This window comes from Macaca mulatta, chromosome 1 (genome assembly GCF_049350105.2).
Source record: "Macaca mulatta isolate MMU2019108-1 chromosome 1, T2T-MMU8v2.0, whole genome shotgun sequence".
NCBI classification, from domain to species: Eukaryota; Metazoa; Chordata; class Mammalia; order Primates; family Cercopithecidae; genus Macaca; species Macaca mulatta.
In genome coordinates, this window is record NC_133406.1 from 109,261,920 (window position 1) to 109,286,866 (window position 24,947).

At 40.3% G+C, this 24,947-nt stretch overlaps 1 protein-coding gene across 7 annotated transcripts; it reads left to right on the forward strand.

Moving 5' to 3' along the window:
* The first annotated feature begins 446 nt into the window (after positions 1-446).
* On the forward strand, positions 447-22,167 carry FCRL3 (Fc receptor like 3). Of its 7 annotated transcripts, none has more exons than XM_077941671.1 (15): positions 447-721; positions 798-969; positions 1,671-1,691; positions 2,743-2,988; positions 3,456-3,719; positions 3,956-4,240; positions 5,054-5,341; positions 5,772-6,050; positions 11,000-11,278; positions 11,616-11,738; positions 18,561-18,588; positions 19,455-19,573; positions 19,784-19,852; positions 21,519-21,550; positions 21,637-22,167. In XM_077941671.1, exons 2-15 carry the CDS (start codon positions 888-890, stop codon positions 21,778-21,780), a joined length of 2,259 nt encoding a protein of 752 aa, XP_077797797.1. In that variant the 5' UTR covers positions 447-721; positions 798-887; the 3' UTR covers positions 21,781-22,167. The 7 variants fall into 7 exon arrangements, 4 of the variants coding, with proteins under 4 accessions (XP_077797797.1, XP_077797791.1, XP_077797802.1 ...); XR_013396519.1 differs by having other exon boundaries at positions 455-721; positions 11,602-11,738; XM_077941676.1 differs by having other exon boundaries at positions 510-680.
* The last annotated feature ends 2,780 nt before the right edge of the window (positions 22,168-24,947 follow it).

The following is a 24,947-nucleotide window of genomic DNA, read 5'->3' on the forward strand; positions in this document are numbered from 1 at the left end:
AACACTGGTTCAGAGTTTTTATTCAATAGTCCCTCAAACAGTATTTACTGAAGGCATGCTTTCAAGAAAGAACAGTTAGAGGTGCAGGGGATATAATAGGTAAGAAAAGGGGTCCTTAAATGTTAGTGGGAAAGAAGACGCAAAAGCAAACAAGGAAATAGAGAAAATAATTGCAAATTATTATTAAAACTGTGAAAAAAACACAAAGGACTTGAAACAAAATAATGGGGTGGAACCTCTTTGATTGCAAAGTGAGGGAAGGCCTGTCTGAGAAGGGCTTTGGCTTTAAAAACGGTGGTACACTTGCTGATTTATCTCCTAATTTGCAGATCTGGGTGAGATTACGAGCAGTCCCTAATTTGTAAATTTGTATTATTTTCCTGTTCAGAAGCCTCATGACAACTTATGTGAAAGTCAAAAAGGCATATGCTTGACACATCTTGACTGTGTGACTCACACCACGCTCATTAAGCTTGCCTACATTAGGAGCTGCATGCGGAAGCAAAGGCTGTGTGAAGACAAAGTAGTGAAGGGGTTTTCCATGTGAAAAACAAAGAAAGAATTATTTGAATATTAGCAAATCCACAACTTCACATTTCTAGAGAACCCAGGCACAGCCTTGGAGACATTACTCCTGAGAGACTGCATTTGTTGGAAGATGAGCCCCAACTTCTAAAAATGTATCACTACCAGGATTGAGATACAAACAGCATTTAGGAAGGTAGCCACGTTCACATTTTCAGAGCCCAAAGCAAGATATGTTACTAAGCTCTTCTTCCCTTTTCTAATTCTTGCAGGTCTGATCTGAGTAGCAGCTTCCTGCCCTCCTTCCTGGAGATAAGTCCGGCTTTTGGTGAGAAAGACTTTCCCTGCCCTCTGCCCGGCCGATGCCCATGCTTCTGTGGCTGCTGCTGCTGATCCTGAGTGAACAGATGGACTATAATGGGACCAGGGCCTCCGTTCCTAAAGGTGACCAGGGAAAAACTCAAGGAGCTTCTATCTCTGCTTCTACTTGGGGTTCAGAGACAGATAGCAAGGGATGAGAAGTGAGCAGAGCTGGGTTCCCAGGACAACCAAGAGGCTCCAAATGCAACCATCAGAGCAAGCCAGATATCCTGCCCTTGGTTTCTCATCCGCTGCTTTTCTCACCTCATAGGAAACTTGGATTTTTCCTTCTGCCAAACCACAACTCTATATCCCACCCTCCCTCTTAAGCCTCAGACTAAATAATTTTTCAGATAAACAGTTACTTCTAAAAACTTAGGCATGTGAAGGAAGGTCTACTGAGAAACATCACTCTTTTCTAGAAGTTTTAAGCCAAAATTTAATCAGAGATTGAAAAAGTGAGAGGAACAATAGGAAGCCCAAGGAACGAAGGGAGCATAAACCATTTCTGCAAGTCTTTGTCTGCCCCTGCACTCAGAGAAGACGGGGAGAGAATAAAGTGTGCCATGGCCAAGAAAATAATAGCAGAGATGAGGTCAGGCCTTTGACACAAGCCATCACGTTTGTAAAATAATTTATAGGCCATTTGTTTGTTGCTTAGGGGCTCTGGGTGATATAAAAAGGGAGCAAAGAAGTGATAAGGAAAAACAAAAGAAGCGGTTGTGGTTAGGTTGTTTAAAAATGTTTTAGAGAGTGTCTGATTGTCATTTTCTGCTCCCTCACAGCTCCTAGAAGAGAACAATCAGGTAAGTTTCTCCTTCTCTCTGCCCCTCTGGTCTCTGTATATGGGTGCCCTCAGCCCACACAGCCTGCCCCAACGCTTGCAGGGATGCATCCCATCAGCAGTGCTGATGCTCTGGGGTCACATCTGCTACTACATTGGGTGAACAGAGCCTCCTCCGACTTTGTCAGTCTCCAGGATTTTTTTCCCCTACATTACCAGGATTCCTCAGAGTAGAGGAAGGAAACATTTGCAGAGCAAAGGGCAGAGGCAAGAGGCTGATGATGAAGGAATCTCATCTCTGATCTCCATATTCTCTAATACATCGCCTTCTGAATGTCCAAGCTAGTGCTGGTATTAAAGGACATAGAAATAGCTCCCATTCATGGAGGAAGATGCTACAGCAGAATCCTTATAAATCTCCAAAAAGAGCTCATGCCACTGCCACACCTCACTTCCATGCCTGTCAGTCAGTTGCAATTCCACACACAAGTTTGACTTCTCAAGCAGCCCGTCCTCCTCCATTTAAATTCTTTATGTTCCTCCATTGTTTACTGTGCCCAACTTACATGGAGAGTAAAGTTGCCTTCCCCACAGACTCTCAAACTAAGAAAGATATAAAAGTAATACAAGTGAGAAAATCTTATTCATTAAGTGTTAACAAGTAGGAAGTAATTTTCTGGAGTCTAGAAACTACTTCTGAGGTATATACATCCCAGGTTCACCTTTATCTGGACAGAAATGCATAGGACAAGAGAATTTCAGAATCAGCCACATTCTGAGGCCTTCACAGTGTTTGCCCAATGGCAAATCACATCTCCTGAGCTTTTCTAAGGCAATGCCAGGAACCCGAGACCTCTCCCCTGTAATACCCATCTGCTCACCTCCAGAAAATGGGTGAGGAAGAACAGATTCTTTCCCAGGCATTTCCCCAGGTTATTTCTGCTCCATTTTCCACCCTGGTCCTGACTGGAAATTAGTCCAGGAAAACTCCTGACTGTAGGTTGGGCTCCCACTGTGCTGTGCCCACCTCCCATTGACCTTCCTCTGCCTTTATCTTTCTATTTCCTGTTTAGGGGTAGCTCCAAAAGCTGTACTTCTCCTTGATCCTCCATGGTCCACAGCCTTCAAAGGAGAAAAAGTGACTCTCACATGCAGGGGAATATCACAGTCCCCAGCCCGCGGAGACACGTTTTGGTATCGCGATGAGAAGCTATGGAAAATACAACATAACGCGATCCAAATTAGGGGGTCTGGAAATTACCAATGCAAGACCCAAGGATCCTCCCTCAGTGATGCTGTGCATGTGGAATTTTCACATGGTGAGGAATGGAAGGGGAGTGTCTAAAGTGTCAAGCCGCCAGGCAGAATGTCTGAGGGCTGGGTTAATGCAGGGATCCCAGGCAAAGTTGTAAGCAGACATGGGGATATTTGATGCGCTGACCCTACTGGGGAAAATAAAGAGATAGGGCAGCAGCATGATGTTGGATTGTCTATCTATTCCCCTCCAAAGAAGTATGGGTGACCCAGTGGCCATCAAGCACAAAGAGGTTTAGGTCTGGGATTCCCCTTTTTGTAAAGACATGTGAGGATTTCTCAAGAAAGTTTTCTGGGAATTGGTTCGCTCTCCTGGGGAAAGGAAGAATAAGGTATTGGAGCCACATGACAATGTGGGTGGGGGCCATTTGCAGGTGTGTATAGAACTATGGCTCTTGCCTCATGGGCGGAAATGGGAGTGAAGGCAGAAGCAACAGGGTATAAACTGAGTGTGCTCCTGTGCTCTTTGCAGACTTGCTGATCCTGCAGGCTTCGCATCCTGTCTTTGAAGGAGATAATGTCACCCTGAGATGTCAGGTGAAAGAAGATGAAAAAGCTCATGAAAAGGTTTACTACAAAGATGGAAAACAGCTTCCTAATAGTTATAATTTAGACTTCATCATAGTGAATTCAGTCTCCAGGGATAATAGCAAATATTATTGTACTGCTACTTGGAGGATACTTTCCATAGTACCAATTAAACGAACTTCAAAAAGCCTAAATATCCAAGTTCAAGGTAATGGCTAGATTCCTGTGGATTATTGGGTTTGGTAGGGAAACTGAGGATAAAGGGAAGGTGTTTATCAGTGGGAATTTCATAAAGAGGTTCCTATGGCTCAGCCATGGGAAGGAGATTTTTCTTTCTGCATGCTTCTCTATCTCCTGATGGCTGGTGCTGAGAACAGAAGTGCATCTCTCTAGGAACTCTGAGCCTCACCACCCTGGGGACTATGTTTTTTTTCTTTTCATTAGAGCTGTTTCTACATCCTGTGCTGAGAGTCAGCTCTTCCACGCCCATAGAGGGGAGTCCCATGACCCTGATCTGTGAGACCCAGCTCTCTCCACAGAGGCCAAAAGTCCAGCTGCAATTCTCCTTCTTCAGAGATAGTCAGACCCTCGGATCAGGCTGGAGCACATCCCCCAAACTCCAGATCCCTGCCATGTGGACTGAAGACTCTGGGTCTTACTGGTGTGAGACAGAGACAGTGACTCACAACATCAAAAAAAGGAGCCTGACATCTCAGATACTTGTACAGAGTGAGTGTCCAAGTGGCTACACTTTCAGAGTCAGAGCTGGGGAGAGGAAGGCAGACCAGTGACAACTCCAGCACCCCTAGGATGGTAGACATAACAGAGAGGAGTGTCCAGCTATTCTGGTAATCTTCTCTAAGCTCAACATTGGTTTAACAGCCCTAGAACATTTTCTTCCACCTGAGTCAGGTAATAGTAATTATTGATCAGTTACTGAGTGCCTAACCCTATGGGGTTACAGAGATGTACAAGATCGGTTCTCTCATGAATCAAGAGACAACTAGAAGCATAGCTGAACACATGCAGTTTTGAGAGGCCCCTGTGGTGCTTCCATTTGGTGACCTAAACTCACAACAAAATAGTCAGAAAAGGGGAAGATGAATATGAATGGTAATAGTCAGAGAAAGATATGGAGGCATGGATGTAAATCTGGAGAAGTCTTGAAGAATAGGAGAAGAGTTTGGATTCTACTTTGATCTTCAAAATAGAGGATCTTCAGTGTTCTCTTTTACTTCGTGGTTTATTGATGCATCAAAGATTCCTTAGAGATAAACACATATACAATGTGACCAGAAAACTTTGGGTTTATGGAGATTATGGACTTGTTGCCCACATTTCCCAAGGATGGGAATTGTTGTGGGAGTGAGAGGGATGTTGCTTCCTTTATAATAGTATACACAATTAATTTCTTATTTCCTACTTTGGGCTTCTGCCTGCTGCACCTGCTGCTATTGGCCTATTCATGGCAGGTCCAGCTTTCCCCTTGACCTTGATGTCCCCGCCATCAGGACCTTCACATGCCATCTTGTGTTCCCCCAGGAGTGCCTGTATCTAATGTGAATCTAGAGATCCAGCCCACCGGAGGGCAGCTGATTGAAGGAGAAAATATGGTCCTTATTTGCTCAGTAGCCCAGGGTTCAGGGACTGTCACATTCTCCTGGCACAAAGAAGGAAGAGTAAGAAGCCTGGGTAGAAAGACCCAGCGTTCCCTGTTGGCAGAGCTGCATGTTCTCATGGTAAAGGAGAGCGACGCAGGGAGATACTACTGTGCAGCTGACAACGTTCACGGCCCCATCCTCAGCAGGCGGATTCAAGTCACTGTGAGAAGTAAGTTTCGATTCTTTTCACACAGCCTCTAGTTGCAGGCCAGGGTTTAGGTTCTCTGTCAGCCACTAGGATCTCCTAAAAGAGGCATTGGGAGGGAGGGAGGGAGGGAAAGAAGGAGGTGGGGGAGAGAGAGAGAGAGAAAGAGAGAGAGAGATTTAAAAGCTATCCAAGAAATGGAAAGATGGCAAAATAAGTTGAAGGACCTTACTTCTTGTGGGGAAGACTGAATGGTGATGAAAACAAAATTACCCAGGAGTAACTCTCACTGTTTTGGGGAAATGCTTCTGATTGTTAGATGAGAAAAATGTGATCAGTGAGAAACAGAAACAATCAAGGGACAAGGGATGTATCGATTGCTACGCTCCTTGAGAGAGGTTGTGCATCTGTCACAAACATCAGAATCCTCTGACAGCCCTTTTGTCTCCCTCAGTTCCGGTATCTCACCCCATCCTCACCTTCAGGGCCCCCAGGGTCCAGGCTCTGGTGGGGGACCTACTGGAGCTTCACTGTGAGTCCCTGAGAGGCTCTCCCCCGATCCTGTACCGATTTTATCATGAGGATGTCACCCTGGGGAACAGCTCAGCCGCCTCTGGAGGAGGAGCCTCCTTCAACCTCTCTCTGACTACAGAACATTCTGGAAACTACTCCTGTGATGCAGACAATGGCCTGGGGGCCCAGCACAGTCATGGAGTGAGTCTCAGGGTCACAGGTAAGCAAGATATACCCACAGCAGTTAACAGCCAATGCAAGAGATCATGTCTTCTCAGAAATAGCTCCACTGGGCTATTTGCTGGTTGATATCCCAATAGACTTCCCGCTCTTTATGACTCTGCCTGGGAGTTCTGGGATTGTTCCTTGTGACTACACATTTAGTAACTTAGACCATTTCTTTTTTTTATTATTATTCCTCTATAATTGTCATCAACGACCATCCATATACCCCATTCTTTTTTTTTTTTTTTTTTTTTTTTTTTTTTTTTCTGGTGGAGGCACGAAGTCTTACCAGAATACCAAATATGTGATGGGTCAGCAATTACTGACAAAGGAAAATTCTGAATTCCCTTGCCCAGGAAAAATTGACTGGATCATCCCTTGCCATAGTTTTCTGCCGCTATCTCAATCTAAATTTCCACTTGGCTCCCTGGATCATTAAAGTGTCTGTCTTCATGGATACCCACTTCTGTTGGTTCTCTGTCAGCCACTAGGATCACAGCAGCAGACCTCTTTCATGGCCTCTGGATTCTAATGAGCAATCTAACCTTCTCACTTTTTTCAAATGCCTTCTGATTGGGTCTTGTTTAAACTGATGCTCTCAGTATCCCCTAACAAAATTTTCCTTCAGCAGAGGCACCAGGACATCTCGTATTTTCCATGTCCAGCCCCGAAGAACCATTAGCAATGTGCCCAATCATTTCGAAGAGAACCTCCAGTCTAAGTCATGGTTATCCCAAAGTGCTCAGCATTTGGAGGATGGGAGAGGGCACTGGGACCTAGGAAAAGGTGGCAAAATAAGAGAGATATGGCAATAATTATCAGTGACCCAAACCCGTACATTCTCAGGATTTTGCCATGGACTCTTGTTCTCTAATGATTCCAAACTATTAGAACACTTATGACATTTTGGTTAATAATAATCCTTCCCATAGGCCAAACTTGGGTAATGATTTAAGGAAGTATTAAAATCTGGGAATGCCAGACAGTGTGCTGAAACAAAGACTCCAGTTTCAAACAAGAAAATATCATTTGTTTAACCTTGAATAAGTCTTCTTACCAGTCTTGTGCTTATTTTCCTCTCTTATAAACTAATTGAGTCAGCAAATCATGGGGGTACAAGAATTCTGGATATCACACCACTCTCCATCAAAATTGTTTAACACACACCCCACAAATGTGTATATTAATAACATATTTGTGTATTAATTATATACATGTACTACTGTATTAACTTAATGGGCACATTGCAAAACAAATAGAGAAATAGAAATTAAATAAGGGGCAGGGTGCAGTGGCTCATGCCTGTAATCCTAGCACTTTGGGAGGCTGAGGTGGGCAGATTACTTGAGCTTAGGAGTTTGAGACCAGCCTGGGCAACATGGAGAAACCCCTGTCTCTACAAAAAAACCACAAAATTCAGTTGGGCATGGTGGCATGCGCCTGTACTCTCAGATACTTGGGAGGCTGAGGTGGTGGGAGGATGGCTTGAACCCAAGAGGTTGATACTGCAGTGAGCCAAGATTGTCCCACTGCACTTCAACCTGGGCAACAGAGACCAAGTCAAAAAAGAAAGAAAAGAAAGAAAGAAAGAGAGAAAGAGAGAAAGAAAGAGAGAGAGAAGAAAGAGAGAAAGAAAGAGAGAGAGAAGAAAGAAAGAAAGAAAGAAAGAAAGAAAGAAAGAAAGAGAGAGAGAGAGAGAGAGAGAAAGAAAGAAAGAAAGAAAGAAAGAAAGAAAGAAAGAAAGAAAGAAAGAAAGAAAGAAAGAAAGAAAGAAAGAGGAAGGAAGGAAGGAAGGGAGAAAATATTTTTAAATCTTTGATTTAGAATACTTGACTAAAATTATTATAATTGAATATGCTTCATTTACTTTGAAAATCTTAGTTTACTTATGGTGGTACAATTATTTGAGGTTTGGTTCTGAGTTTGGCCTTATTCCTATTAGTTTTAGTGTCTGTTACTGCTTAAAGCTTTATCTTACCAATATATCTAGATCCAAGTGGAAGCAGATCATCACTGCTGCTCTTTCAACTCCATTATACTCATTTTTCAATCCCATAGTCTAATTATGCAAGGCTTTTCATTGCAATTTGGTTAATAAGTTTATATTTTTGTTGATGTTTATTAGTTGTTCTTGTAAAGTAAGTGGGAAGTGCTGCATGTAGGATTTCCTTTTTTTTTTTTTTTTTTTTTTTTGAGATGGAGTCTTACTCTGTTGCCCTGGCTGGAGTGCAGTTGCACTATCTCAGCTCACTGCAACCTCCACCTCTCAGGTTCAAGCAATTCTCCTGCCTCAGCCTCTCTAGTAGCTGAAGCAGGCCACCATACCCTGCAATTTTTTTGTATTTTTAGTAGAGACGGGTTTTCATCATGTTGCCCAGGCTGGTCTCAAACTTCTGAGCTCAGGGAATCTACCCGCCTCAACCTCCCAAAGTGCTAGAATTATAGGCATGAGCCACCACGCCCAGCCACTGCATGTTGAATTTCTATCGAATGTGTTTAAACTTTGGAAGAGCTATAAGCTGGTTGCCATGTTCTGTTTCCATGGATTTTTAAAGGTGCAGATATAAATTTTTAAAGTTGACTTACTTACATTTTTCTGGTAATAAGACCACATAGAAATGTAAATATTTTTAAACAACTATTTTCCAAAATATTATCTCTATAGCATGAGTTTAGAAAAGCATTAACAATATGAGTACTGTTAAAGGTCAGTTTTTAAAGTGTTTGCTAAGTATTAACATTGTCAGTAGCCACTGATCACCAAAAAGACAACAAAAATTAAATACTGATCTTTCTTTGCGGAAAACGCGTAACTTATCTTTACATTTAATTCCTCTTTTTAGAACTTTGTCACAAAATATATGAACTTTCATGTGATACAAAAAGGTTTGAGGTTGCTTCCAAATCTCATCACAAAGCATTGTAAAGTTTTTATGATTTGGCCAGGCACAGTGGCTCATGCTTGCAATTCCAGCACTTTGGGAGGCCAAGGAAGGATTGCTTGAGCCCAAGAGTTTAGACAAGCCTGGGCAACACGGCGAAACCCTGTCTTTACTAAAAATACAAAAAAAATAGCAAGGCGTGGTGGCAAAATCCTGTGATCCCAGCTACTCTGGAGGCTGAAGCAGCAGGATCCCTTGAGCCCAGGAGGTCAAGGCTTCAGTGAGTCATGACCGCACCACTGCACTGCAGGCTGGGCAACAGAGTGAGACCCTGTCAAAAAAGAAAAAGAAAGAAAGAAATTAAATTTAAAAATATATTTTATGATTTAAATTGAAATCATCTGTAAAAACACTTAAGTAGCCAATTAAAAGGGCATTATGTTCCATATGTTGAGAGTTAACCAACAAACCAGGCACTGCTCTCCCACTCTCTGTGCCTGGGTGGCCCTGCCATCATAAGAAACCCTGTCATATCCCAATATACAATGTGACATCTACCTGAGCAGGAGCACCACCATGAATATTAGTAAAGCTGAATATCTTTTTAAATTTCAAGCTCAAAAAGAAATACTCTTAAACATTGTCATATTTTCTCCTTACACTTCAATCGGGTGTCTTACAGCCCATGTTGGAGACCACTTAAGTTGACCATAACCATGGTCTTTTTCAGTCTTCAAATTCTTTGATTTTAGGGGAATATGCATTCAGAACTGGGGTCCCATGAGCCCTAGAGGAGGGGATGCAAGAGGTTGTAAATCTCTCTTCCCAGAATACGAACACCGAGAGACATGGGTGAAAGGCACAGTGAGATCACAAAGCACCATATAAAAGACTCACCCCTGAGGCCCTCTGCATCCCGCCCAGGTCACTTCATATTGCAGAGGCTGTACGAACGGGACAAATTCAAACCATCGGTTTCAATTTAGCAAGAACTCTACACTTCCAATATCGGGACTTGGCACCTCTATCCTGATGAGGCAGCTGGTGCCATCTTTCTTGCAGCCAGCAGATGGCTCGTTTTCAAGTTTAATCATTGCCATTCAGTGAATAGTTTCCACATTCACACTCATTCCTTTTAGCCAATCTCCAATGGAAAGCAGAACTTAAGATCCTTACCAAGCTACCCTTGCCAATAAAGCACACAGCTTATATCTAAAGCACTACACACAGATTGGTTCATCCAGTTTTCCTCACAACTTTGCAGAACCAGCAATCTTACAGTTTACATTCCATATTAAGGGCTTTCTATTCTTCCCACTATGCCATTTCTTTAATTGTTCATTAAAATGGAAATCATTGTTGCTAGAGCTATATCTGGATTTTTTGTGATAGTTTGGTTCAATTCAGTTTTCCATTCAATCACCAATTATTGAGCATAAATTTTACATGCCAGGCAAAGTTCCAACAGCCATAAATACACCAACGAACAAACAGATAATTCTCCATCCTATTGGGGAATCATATAAAACGATGATAGATGATGTTGATGATAGATAGATAGATAGATAGATAGATACATAGATACATAGATACATAGATAGACAGATGTTAGTGCTAAATGCTCTCTAGAAAAATAAAGCAAGGTGATTAGGTAGAGAGTAATGGGTCTTGCTTTAGATAGGTATGGAAGTTTCAGTCTTAGAGCTAAGATTCAGGTGAAGGAATGTTTAGAAACCTTGATTTTAGTTATATTTTTATCAATAATAATAACCAATTTTTATAGTACTTTATATACAATTTGATTTTTATTACAATAGCTTGAGATATAATGTATCATTAGCTCAGTTTTACAGAGGAATAAACTAAGACTTAGAGAAATGAAAAAGTTCTTAAACAGTCAAGCTTATAGACCTAATAAAGGATAGAGACAGGATTGAAGCCCAGGTTCTCCAGAATCCAGGTGCATGTTCCTGCAACTCAACTACGCTGCGTATTCCTTTATTAAGTTCTCTTGTATACCTACTTAAGCAAAACTGCCAGTGAACTATTTTTCCTCCCTCAGTTCCGGTGTCTCGTCCCATCCTCACCCTCAGGGCTCCTGGGGCCCAGGCTGTGGTGGGGGACGTGTTGGAGCTTCACTGTGAGTCCCTGAGAGGTTCCTTCCCGATCCTGTACTGGTTTTATCACGAGGATGACACCTTGGGGAAGAGCTCGGCCCACTCTGGAGGAGGGGCATCCTTCAACCTCTCTCTGACTACAGAACATTCTGGCAACTACTCATGTGAGGCTGACAATGGCCTGGGGGCCCAGCGCAGTGAAGTGGTGACATTCAGTGTTACAGGTAAGTTAGTAGTACCTGGGCTAGAGGTCACCATTATGGTAAATAAAATAGTTATCTGACAGATTGTACAAATTCTACCAGCAGCAAGGAGGTTTTGAACATGCACCCCAAGGCTTGGGACTTCTGGAGATTGGTATTGATTTTATATGGGAGAGGGAAAGGAAATACATTTTAATCTTAGATGCTGGCAAATACCTTTCATGTGCTATAGTTTTGAAAATTACAAATGACGCTACAGGAGGAATCAGAAACTGGAACATACTCACTCTACTTGCATGATTTTGTCTATATCCAAAACCTGTGCCACTGGAACTCAAGTACAGCTCCCTCCACTCAGGAACTTCCAGGAACAGAACAGGCCTTACCACTGCGGGAGTCACGGGGCTGGTGCTCAGCATCCTCAGCCTTGCTGCTGCTGCTGCTGCTCTGCTGCACTACGCCAGGGCCCAAAGGAAACCAGGTGGGTGTCTAGGTCCTACCCTGTGATGTGATTTTGCTGTTGCTATAATAATTTGAAGTTGTCTGGTGCATCCTATAAAGGTCAATTATTCCCTTCCAAGTACTAGGCCCTCGGTTCCACTACTCACTGTCGCTCTGTAGGCAACTGTAGCAAAAACAATAGAATAAACTTCTCAATAAAATTTTTACCTCTTGTTTAATTTGAGATTTATATTAGGTAGCAGAGTTTTGCTTCCAATTAAAAATTAGAAAATTAATTAACTCATGTTCTATCTCCCTAAGAAAGTCCTTCATTCATAACAAAAAATAAATAAATGATCGTAGAGGTGACCATAAACTCCAAGATATATTTGAATACCAGCTAGATATAGTGAAATTGGATAAAATAAATAAAGAATGCCAAAAATGAGATTAAAAATTCAGTTTCCCATTGTTGTTAGTATATAGAAACACAGCTAATTTTAATATTAATTTTATATCCTGAAATTTTGCTAGACTCACTTTTTAGTTCAGTATCTCTTCTGTAGATTTCATCAGATGTACTATATAGATGATCATGTTGTCTGCAAATAATGATAGTTTAACTCTTTCCTTTCCAATCTTAATTTCTTTTACTTCTTGTTCTTGCTTAATTGCACTGATTAGAACCTCCTGTACAATGTTGAGTGCAAGTGGTGAGAGAAAATATCCTTGTCACATTCCAGATCTTAGGGGGAAAGTATTCAATCTCTCCCCATTACAGATTACTTTAGCCATGCATTTTTTTCAATGCTGTTTATCTGGTGGAGGAAGTCCCTCCTATTCCTAATTTGCTGAGAGATTTTACACAAATAAATTTTTGTAAAATGATTTTTCTACATTTATTGAGATAATAATGTGATTTTTAAAAATCTATTGATAAGGTGAATTTTGAATGTTGAAGCAGCCTTATATTTCTGGGGTCAACCCAACTGGATCATGATTGTTGATATGATTTGCTAAAATTTTGCAAAGGATATTTACATCCATGTTTATGAGGAATATTGGTTGTTAGCTTTCATTTCTAGAAATGCCTTTTTATGATTTGGTATCAAAAGAATACTCACTTAGTTACCACTTCCAGGATTTTTCATTCATTTTTATATAGCCATATTTTCACCTGGTATCAATTTTGTTCTGCCTGAAGGACTTTTTTTTTTTAAGCATTTCTTACAGTATGAATGTCTGCAAGTGAATTTGATTGATAATGTTTCTCAATTCCTCTATATCCTTACTGATTTTTTTGTCTATCTGATCTATCAACTATTGAGATATGGAAATTAAAATCTTTAACTGTAATTGTGAATTTATCCATTTCTTCTGCAATTCTATCAAGTTTTGCTTCCATAATTTGGAATTGCTCATTATTAGGTGGATAAGTGTTGAGAATTTTCATGTTTTTGATGAATTATCCACTTTATCCTTATGAAATGACCCTCTGTATCCCTGGTCGAATCACTTACTGTGAAACAGTCTTTGTCTAATATTAATGTATTAATATAATTAGTGTTAGCATGTGATTTTTTCCCACCCTTTTGCTTTTAGCCTATTTGTACCCCCATATTTAAAGTTAATTTTTAATAGATACCATGCAGCTAATTCTTGCGGGGTTTTTTTTAGTTTAATATTATAATCTGCCTTTAAAATGAGGTGTTTAGACAATTTACACTAGTATAATTATTGATATGATTAGGTTTCATGTCTATTTTGCTATTTGCTATTTGTCACATCTATTTTTTTGCTTTACTTTGACTTATTTTTGGAATAATTGAGTGATTTTTTAATTCTACTTTACTTCCTTTGTTAACATAATAGCAATAACTTTTTAAAAATTTTCAACTTTTATTTTAGATGTAAGGGGTAAATGTGTGGATTTGTTACATGGTTATATTGCATGATATTGAGATTTGGGGTACAGATCCTGCCACCCAGATAGTAAGCATAGTACCCAATAGGTAGTTTTTCAACTCAGGCATTCCTCCCCATCTCCCCCATCTAGTAGTCCACAGTGTCTGTTGTTCCCATGTTTATGCCCATGTTTACTCAATGTTTAGTCCCACTTATAAGTGAGAACATGTGGTATTTGGTTTTCTGTTCTTGTGTTAGTTGGTGTATGATTATAACCTCCAGTTAAATCCATGTTGCTGCAAAAGACATGATTTCATTTTTTATGGCTGTGTAGTATTCCATGGTGTATATGTACCACATTTTCATCATCCAGTCTACCACTGGTGGGCACCTAGGTTGATACCATATCTTTGCTATTGTGAGTAGTATGGCAATGAACATATGAGTGCATGTGTCTTTTTTTTTTTTTTTTTTTTGAGTTGAAGTCTTGCTCTGTAGCCCAGAACTCCAGTGCACTGCACTCTGAACTCCAGTGCAGTGGCCTGATCCCGGCTCACTGTAAGCTCCGCCTCCCGGGTTCCCGCAATTCTCCTGCCTCAGCCTCCCACCTAGCTAGGACTACAGGCGCCCACCACCAGGCCTGGTTAATTTTTTGCATTTTTAGTAGAGACTAAAATTAGCCAGGATGGTCTCAATCTCCTGACCTCGTGATCTGCCCGCCTCGGCTTCCCAAAGTGCTGGGATGACAGGCGTGAGCTACCGCACTCGGCCGCATGTGTCTTTTTGACAGAATGATTTATTTTATTGTGGGTGCATACCAATAATGGAATTTACTAGGTTGAATGGTAGCTCTATTATAAGTTCTTTGAGAAATCTCCAAACTCCTTTCCACAGTGGCTAAACTAACTTAAATTCCCAACAGTGTATAAGCATTCCCTTTCTCCTCAGTCTCACCAGCACCTATTGTTTTCTGCCTTGTAAGTACTAGCCATTCTGACTGGTGTGAGATGGTATCTGATGGTGGTTTTGATTTCCATTTCTCTGGAGATGAGTGATGTTGAGCATTTTTTCATGTTTGTTGGCCGCTAGTTTGACTTCTTTTGAGAAGTGTCTGTTCATGTCCTTCACTTATGTTTTAATGGGGTTATTTGCTTTTTGCTTGTTGATTTGTTTAAGTTCCTTACAGGTCTCAACATTAGACTTCTGTCAGATACATAGTTTCCTAATATTTTCCCCATTCTATAGGTTGTCTGTTTACTCTGTTGATAATTTCTTTTGCTGCGCAGAAGCTCTTTAGTTTAGTTAAGTCACACTTGTCAATTTTTGTGTTAGTTGCAATTGCTTTGGGAACTTAGCCAAAAATTCTTTGCCAAAGCTGATGTCAAGAAGCATATTTCCTAGGTTTTCCTCCAGGAATTTTGTAGTTTGGAGTCCTACATTTAAATCTTTGATCCATCCTGAATTAAGTTTTGTATATAGTGAAAAGTAGGGGTCTAGTTTCAATCTTCTGCATATGGCTAGCCAGTTATCCCAGCACCATTTGTTGAATAGAGAGTCATTTCCCCATTGCTTCTTTTTGTTAGCCTTGGCAAAGATCAGATGGTTGTAGGTGTGAATCTTTATTTCCGAGTTTTCTATTCCTTTCCGTCGGTCTATGTGTCTGTTTTTGTATCAGTACTATACTATTTTGATTACTGTAGGCTTCTGGTATAGTTTGAAGTTGTGGGGTGTGATGCCTCCAGCTTTGTTGTTTTTGCTTAGGAATGCTTTGGCTATTTGGGCTATTTTTTGGCTCCATATGAATTTTAAAATAGATTTTTCTAATTCTGTGAAGAATGATATTGGTAATTTGATAGGAATAACATTGAATCTATAAATTTCTTTGGGCAGTATGGCCATTTTAACAATATTAATTCTTCCAATCTATGAACATGCAATATTTTTCCATTTATTTGTGTTATCTTTGATTTATTTCAGCATTTTTTTTTTGTAGTTCTCACAGAGTCTTTTCACCTCCTTTATTAGCTGTATTCCTAGGTATTTCATTTTCTTTGTGGCTATTCAAAATGGAATTGTCCATTGATTTAACTCTTGGCCTGACTTTGTTGGTGTATAGAAATGCTACTGGTTTTTGTACCTTAATTTTGTGTCCTGAAACTTTACTCTTGGCAGAGTCTTGAGGGTTTTCAAGGTAGAGAGTCATGCAGTCAGTGAAAAGAGATGGTTTGACTTATTTGGGTGCCTTTTATTTCTTTCTCTTGCCTGATTGATCTGGCTAGGACTTTCAGTACTGTCTTGAATGAGTGTGGTGATAGTGGACATGCATAGTTGTTTCCCTTTTTCATTAATTAAAATTTTTTTTATTTCTGCATTAATTTTGATCTTCATCCAGGAGTTATTCAGGAGTAAGTTGTCTAATTTCCATGTATTTGTGTAGTTTTGAGAGATCTTCTTGATATTTATTTTTGTTTTTATTGCACTGTAGTCTAGGAGTATAGTCGGTATGATTTTTAAAAAATGTATTGATATCTGCTTTATGGCCGAGCCTGTCGCTGAACCTAGGATATGTTCCATATGCAGGTGAGAAGAATGTATATTCCACAGTTGCTGGATAGAATATTCTGTAGATTTGTGTAGGTCTATTTGGTCAAGTGTCAAGTTTAAGTCCAGAGTTTCTTTGTCAGTTTTCTGCCTCGATGATCTGTCTAACTCTGTCAGTGGGATATTGAAATCTCCCACTATTATTGTGTGACTGTCCAGGATTTTTGTAGATCAAGAAGAACTTGTTTAATGAATCTGGGTGCTGCAATGTTGGGTGCATACATATTTAGAATAGTTAAGTTTTCTTGTTGGAAGTGATAATTATTTGTTTTGTTACTCTGGTGATTGCTTTAGGGTTTATAGTATATATCTTCAACTTATTGCTATTTTCAAGTGATATTATATTACTTATAGAAGGCTAGTCATACCTCCTACTTCCAAAATTACTTTTCTTTTTTTCCTCTCATTGTTTATCTGGGATGCCATTTTCTAATCTGTAACATACTAAAAGAGGACAATTGAATTTCAGTGTTGAGGTTATCAGTCAGCACAGCACCAGGAGAGAAAATTGACAATCATTTCACATGATACATGTGAATAGGAGCCCAGGTGATCTGTCCCCCAGACTTGGGGGAGTGTTATTTTAAATAACAAACTCACTAAGGAATTAGGATAGTTCACCAAGCAGAGGGTCTGTGCTCTTCTTTTCTCAAAATCTTGCTTACTGTACCTCCTCATAGCAAAGTATCCCTTCTCATCATTGGCAAGACTTCTCAGGAAGAAGCTCAGACCTTCTAAATTTTTCTAAAAGTGAAGGACTCTGCTTTTTGCCTGAGTGAATCACTCCTAAAAAGAATGATAGGTTTATTGACTCTATGGTAAATCTGGCTGTGTTGAAATTCCAGTAATAAAACTTGCCAACTTGATATTAGGCAAATAAATTAAACTCATTAAACTTCAGTTTCTTCATATATGAAGTGGTTATAATAATAACAGTATCTACCTTTTAGGTACTATGACACAACCTAGGTAAACTGCTTAACCCAGTGCTGGCCCGTATGTCTTTAAGGAATATTAGCTTGTATAATAAATAGCCACCTGTCTAGGTCTCAGTTTTCTCTTTTACAAATAAGGAGATAGACTGACTCCCAGATGCATTCTAGGTCTGAGCTAACCACCCACAGGACAGATACTGGTTATTAACTTATGTGAACTGTGATTGCTCTGAGGAGATTCAGGACCAGATCCTGATCATAACCCTCTAGCTTAACTCAGGAGGCCCATTCCCTGAGGAACAGGGAGTTACTCAGTTATTTTTCATGAAAGTCAAGGCTGCTATGTTTATTTTGAGCAACGACTTGTGTTCTCTAAGCCAATGAGACTGATATAGAGCCACAGATTTTAAAAAGGCAAAGGACAAGGATGGGAACCGGGAATAAGGCTTGTATTGGGGCAAGCCTGAAAGATTCAATATTTCAGTGATGATAGAAACCTGCCATATTTTTAAGTCTGCTAGGTTTGGCTTCAAGGATAGACTTCTAACTTCTAAAATTGTCAGTTTGTTATTTTTAAGTCCTCAATATACATACTTTGTTCAGTTGTTTAACAAATCTTTGTTGAATATTTTTAACTGCTGGCCATGACATCAGAAATACAAAAAAAAATTTAAGATGAGGTTTACAGCCTCAAGTAGCACATCCTTTCAAGAAAGAGAGAATGAGAGGGAAACAGAAATAAATAATTACAAAACAGTATAGTAATTTTAATATTACATGGTCTTATGTGCATGGAGACAGTTTACTTAATCCAGCCTGTTGGCATGCTCTGGAAAAAAGATAAATTGGAGTTAGCCAAGTGAAAGAGAAGGAGAGAAGAGGTGTGGAAAAGCCATTATATACCCAAACGATTTGCAGTTTAGTGTTGCTGGAATAGACTTGCAGGGGTGAGGGGTCACAGTTAGAGAAAAAGAAGGTAGAGTTTATCATGGTAGCCCCATTGATTCATATTAGTGAAGGAATTCTGTATCAATTTTGAGCATCCCTTGGCCCCTCTAGGCCTCAGTCTCCTTGTTTCCACCTTGTAGGGCTGCAGTCAGGATGAAGAAGTGGGTTTGGGGGGAGCACCTGACCCAGGTTGTGACCTATTCAGTCACTACTACTTAGAGTTGCTATTCACCTGTTACTGATTGAAAAATGATTCAGAATAAGTGTGATTCTAGGCAAATGCCTCTCAAGACCCCATGTTCCTCACCTATAACATAACATAGCTGGAGGAAGGAGGGTAGAACTGGATAATCCTTGAGATTTGCCATAGCTTAGATCTAGAATGAATCTGATTTCTAGGAAAAAACGTTCTAACAGAGTTCATGATCTACACAGCTCACTTACCACCCAACCTTCCTTTGTTTGTTTTGCAGGAGGACTTTCTGCCACTGGAACATCTAGGTGAGGTCTCTGCTTCTTGTGCTGCCAACATTTTCATGATTTATTTATATGCACAAGACTTGTTTATGTTTTTTAAAAATATGAATGGATTTCCTAGTAGCATTTTTACATTCTTACAAAATGAAAAAGTAGATATAAGTGAATGTCACTTTCATTTATATTTGTGAATGATATTCACTGTGTCTACTTAAACACAGAATACATGTTATTGGCTATCTATGTTAATTTATCTACTTCCTTAAATGTGTTCCAGCAGAGACTTGACCACTAATATCTTAATGGCATTACCTTTCATAGGGCTGCAGGGCATTCATTTCCTTCTTCCTCATTCCTCCACTCATTTGGGAAATTATTATTGAATGCTGGCAATGTTCAATTCGCAATATTAGCTGCAGAAGGAAATGAAATTGGAAAAAATCCACTTTACTTGAAGAGCTCGCGTGGCATCTTGCAGGAAAGGTAGATTATTGTAATATGAGGTGGAAAATTGAAAGGGACCTTCTACAAAAGACAAGGTTTAAGTTCTGTAAGAATGCAGAGGTCTTTGCGTCTCAGTGTTTAATCATTTACATCTTCAAAAATAACATTTAAAATTAGTCAAATATGAGTTTTTGCCTTTCAAAGAAGCGCTGAGGCTGCCTTGCCCTCTGGCCTTGCCTTGGCTGTCCTGTTTTGTAATGCTTCCCTGGGCTTCATCTTGTGCCATACGTCTTCTGACACTTTATCAAAAGAGCCAAACAGAAGCAGACACGATATTTTTACTTGAATCATGCTGTACTGGAAGACTTCCTGGATACCGAGTTCCCTGAAATTCTGTGTAACCCACAGATAGTTTTTTATCCATTTTCTCTCCCCCTCTGTCACAGTCACAGTCCTAGTGAGTGCCAGGAGCCTTCCTCGTCCAGGCCTTCCAGGATAGACCTTCAAGAGCCCACCCACTCTAAACCACTAGCCCCAGTGGAGCTGGAGCCAATGTACAGCAACGGTGAGGACTCCCTAGGGGGCAGAAGGCTCTAGGGAGGAGCCAGGGAGGGAAGAGAGATTGAATAACAGCCCGTGGCCCTGTCACAAATTTAAAAATGGCATTTCTAACATTAGACTGGGAATAGAAGGTGGTTATAAATTTGATGATTGGGAAGTAGAGTCTAAAATATGAGCTCTTGACTGCAACCAACTATGATACCTTCTCTCACAGTAAATCCTGGAGATAGCAACCTGATTTATTCCCACATCTGGAGCATCCAACACACAAAAGAAAATTCAGGTGAGATGCCTTTCAGGCAAATAGAGGTGAGGTGGCAGTGTTTTACTGAAACTGGTAAGGGGTCTTTGATCAGAGTTATTTCAAATACAAGTCCAACATGCAAGGCATTACTTGTCTCCCATATTGTCAGTTGTAGAATCTATCCATTTCTTCTTACCTTTACACACTGCCACCGTGATCCCATAAATTCTTTGAGGACAGACACTGTGACTTTTTCACTAATGTATTCACAGCATTTAGCCCAATGCTTGGAAACTGCAGGCCCCCTAAAATACTGTTTGAATTAATGAGTGAATAATCAAATGTGTAGACAATTGTCATTCTTTTAACTGTTCTCTTTATTTCTACTACTGTTCTCCTCCAGCCTTCCCACAATCTACTTCCAGCATGATCCCTTTGAGGTGCTCTATTGTTCACATCAGTGCCTAGATTAACTGCCCTCACTGACACCCATTCCAAAGCATGATCTTTGCCTTCCGCACGCTGGCTCCTCTTGCAAGCTTTGCCTAATGTTCTTCCCCTAGCCATACTGAACTCTTGGCATCTTTATGCTTGGTGCTCATGTTTCTTACTGGTCCTGAAATGTCCTTGCCTCTAGTCTACTTGGTGATCCCTACTCATATTTCAAGACATAGCTCAGGTAACACAGTGAAACTCACACTGATGCCAACTACCCTTTCGATATGCTAATCTGGGAGGAGCCATTTATTCTTTATGGCAACAACATAGTTCAATATGTATTTCTATCTTGGTGCCCATAATGCTTGTTGCATTTATTTCTATGTCCATTTCTCCCCTTCAAAATTATAGTATTCTTGATCACATGAACTGAGTTTCTGTCATTTATTTATTTATTTATTTATTTATTTATTTAATTTTTTGAGATAGGATCTCACTCTGTCACCCAGGCTGGAGTGCAGCAGTGCGATCTTGGCTCATTTCAACCTCTGCCTCCTGGGTTCAAGGGATTCTCCTGCCTTAGCCTCCTAAGTAACTGAGATTACAGGCGTGCATCACTACGCCCAGCTAAATTTTGTATTTTTAGTAGAGACAGGGTTTCACTATGTTGTTCAGGAGTTTCTGCATTTCTATCTCCTTATACCTTACCTAATGCCTAATAGAAGGCCATTGCTTAATGAATGCTTATTGACTGCACAAATAAATAAAAGAGATACAAAGAACCCCTTGGAAAGGTAGAAAACACACACACACTAAATTTTCTCAATGTTCCAATGCAACTCTTTGGCTTCCTGGGAAATTGCCATGTGGCCTTAGAATGCCAATCTCTTCTCTGGCCTCTTCCAATTTCCCTGTGCAAAGTGAAGTGACTCATATCTGCCTCCTTCTCCCAGAGGATCAATACAGCCCTAGAAGTCTGCAGTGGATTGGGGATGGTTGCCCCTCTGGGGTTAGAATGAGCAGAGGAGCAAGAAGGAAACTGTCATGAAAGTAGTTCTGGGTATTTGGTGGGCAGAGGAAAGTCTTTGTTAGTGTTTGTGCTTGGGAGAGTACTTTTTCTATGTGGGTTTGGAAGAATCCAACAGAGGAAACAGTCAAGAGGTCAAGCAAATCAAGAAGATTGGCTTGGAGTGCAGTGTGCGTAGGTTGTGAGTTGGATTATACTGCCCACAGTTTAATACTTTTCTTTGCTACTCCTACCCAACAGCTAATTGCCCAACGATGCATCAAGAGCATAAGGTGAGTCACATTTCTTGGCTTTCTTCCCTCTCTGGCCTTCCTCTCCTGTATTTAGGTACTTACCTTTTGTGGTTTTTTTCCACCAGGAACTCACAGTCCTCTATTCAGAACTGAAGAAGAAATACCCAGATGACTCTGCAGGGGAGTATTGCAGCAGAGGCAGGGCCCATGAAGATGATGAAGAAAATTATGAGAATATGCCACGTGCATTACTGGCCTCAGACCACTAGCCCCTTACCCAGAGTGGCCCACAGGAAACAGCCTGCACCATTTTTTTTTCTGTTCTCTCCAACCACACATCATCAATCTCTCCAGACTGCCTCTTACGAGGCTGGGCTGCAGGGGATGGGAGGCTGCGCAAAAGATCTGCAAATCTCCTCTGTGCCTGAGTCTGTGTGTTCCCTAGGAAAAGAGTGGGCAGCCTCTGAGCAAGCACTGTGTTATTTTCACAGTGGAGACACATGGCAAGGCAGGAAGGCCCTCAGCTCCTAGGGCTGTCGAATAGAGGAGGAGAGAGAAATGGTCTGGCCAGGGTTACAAAGGCACAATCATGACCTTTGATCCAAGTGTGATTGAAAGTTGTTAATGTTCTCTCTGTATAAACAATTTGCTCCAAATATTGTTTCCTTTTTTGTGTGTGTGGCTGGTAGTGGCATTGCTGATGTTTTGGTATATATGCTGTATCCTTGCTACCATATTGGGAACAGCCATAAGAAGTTATAGAACAAGATTTTAAGGTGACTCTATCTGAAGTGTATTTTTGTACTTACAGGGTGACATTCCCAACCAAATTACCCTTAGTTATAATGAAAAATAACCTCAGCATTTCATTAAAGGCTCTGCTAGTTTAATATGTGACCTCTATCCCTACTACAAAGACCTTATGTGTAAAAAATCACATTAATTGTAATTTTTGCTTCATGACATAGTCTCATCATTTTCCATACATGATAGATTTCTAGTCAGTCAGTTTTATTCTTATAAGTACCCATTAACCCCGAGACAATAACCTACTATATCTATGTGGCTTCTCCCATTCTCTTCCTCTACCTCACTCCATCTGCTAAAAAACCATTCTAAATCTCATGTTCATTATTCCCATGCTTTCCTAATTCTATCATATTAATGTAACTATATGTTTTCCTTAATATGTTTTTATATTAGTTTTAACTATAAGTTAAAGACCATATTGTTGTAGATAATATTTTTGGTATTTTCTCTTCATGTTCTATTTCTAAGATTCATCCATATGGTTGCATGTTGCTATAGTTCATTTGTTTTTATTGCTGTTTAGTATTTACTTGTGTAAAATATCTGTTTTAATGTTTTCCTAGCTATCACTGTCAAAAACTCTTTCCACAGTGTCTTGAATTTTTAATGTGACAAAAATGAAAATGTACCAACAATTTTTAGTGACTTCACCTCCATTCTGAAATCCTGATGTTTCCAAATATCTCTGAACACCTCAAGTCATAGGGACAACTGAGATTATATTAACATTAATCTCTGAATGTTGTTAATTCTAAGCCTTCACTTGGTTCATGTAGGAACACCAAGTCCTTTCAAAGCACCACATCTTTCTCTAATCAATATTCCTTGGAGTCCCTAAGGAATGTCTTACAAGCATTCAACCAATCACCATTTCTGGAGATACACTACAGGGTCACCATAAACTCTACTACCCTTGGATTCCATCACTATAGAAGCTGAGTTTCACCAGAAGGCACTTTTGTCCTCCATTACTACCAGCAAAGCCAGCTAAGCCACAGCTGCTGGCCTCAAAAAATGTGATGATCAATCCACACTGCTCCCACTGGCCTCTCTTACCCTTATCCTGGCCTTTGAGAGCAGGGCACGATGTCCTGCCTATACTGAGATGCTGATCTCTGCCAGTTCGTGTTCATATTGGCATTAAAATTTTAAGTTCCCTTGAAGAGGGAGGAGGCAAATGTCTCTGTCTTCTATGTGATACACTCTGCTGTTTTTTTCTCGATGGTAAAAATATATAAACAGGTTTGTGTACTAACCACCAGACTGTACATGGAGGCTCTCCTCCTCTCACACCTTGCTGCTGATTTGGAATTACCTTGCCAGGTCCCTTTGTGCCTTATAGTGAACTTTCTCTAAGGGACCTCTCATCTTTTATCATTGTTTATCCATTTTCTAGATTTTTAATCCAGGAAAGGACAAAGTTCAAGATTTTCCATGTCTTTGTAACACTTAACCCTGTTCAAATCAGAGTATGTGAGTGGAAAGAGGAGTGAGTCCTAACTGTACATTTCAGATATAACAAAAGTGCAAATTCTGATTGCCCTGTAAAATGAATTATTCTCATGCATTGCTCTACTTGACTTTTCCCTTTGAATTCACAACTAAAAACCCATAGCCCAGAAATCTAAAAAACAGTAATTTTAATGGAGCCTTTGAAAATAAAAGACCATTGGAAAAAGTACCAGTTTCCAGTGTCTTTCTCACACTTACCCTTTTAGTATATCTTTACATCAGAGCCTATTCTCACTCATAGATTACCAAAGACAAAGCCACATGAGAAGCTTAGGTTTTGTCACTAAAGTATATTAAAAAGGTTATTTTAATTTTATCAAGATCAGATTTGGGTGGGGACACAGAGTGAAACCATATCATTCTGCCCCTGACCTCTTCCAAATACCATGTTTTCACATTTCAAAATACAATCATGCCTTCCCCATAGTCCCTTAAAGTCTTAACTCATTCCAGCCTTAACACAAAAAGCCAAGTCCAAAGTCTCATCTGAGACAAGGCAAGTCCCTTCCAACTAGGAGCCTGTGAAATTAAAAGCAATCAGTTACTTCCAAGATATAATGAGGGTACAGGCATTGGATAAATGCTTCAATTTTAAATGGGAGAAATTGGCCCAAACAAAGGGGCTACAGGTCCCATGCAGGTCCAAAATTCAATGGGACAGTCATTACATCTTAAAGCTCCAACATAATCTCCTTTGACTCCATGTCACATATCCAGGGCACACTGATGCAAAGAGTGGGCTTCCATGGCCTTGGACAGCTCTGTTCCTGTGACTTTGCAGGGTACAGCCCCCACCCTAGCTGCTTTCATGGTTGTCATTGAGTGTCTGCAGCTTTTCCAGGTGCACAACGCAAGCTGTCAGTGGACCTACAATTCTGGGGTCTAGAGGATGCTGGGCTCTTCTCACAGCTCTATTAGGCAGTGCCCCAGTAGGGATTCTGTGTGGGGGCTCCAACCCCACATTTCCTTTCTGCACTGCACTAGCAGAGCTTCTCCATGAGTATTTCATCCCTGCAGCAGACATCTGCCTGGACATCTAGGAGTTTCCATACATCCTCCGAAATCTAGGCAGAGATTCCCAAATCTCAATTCTTAAGTTCTGTGTACCTGCAGG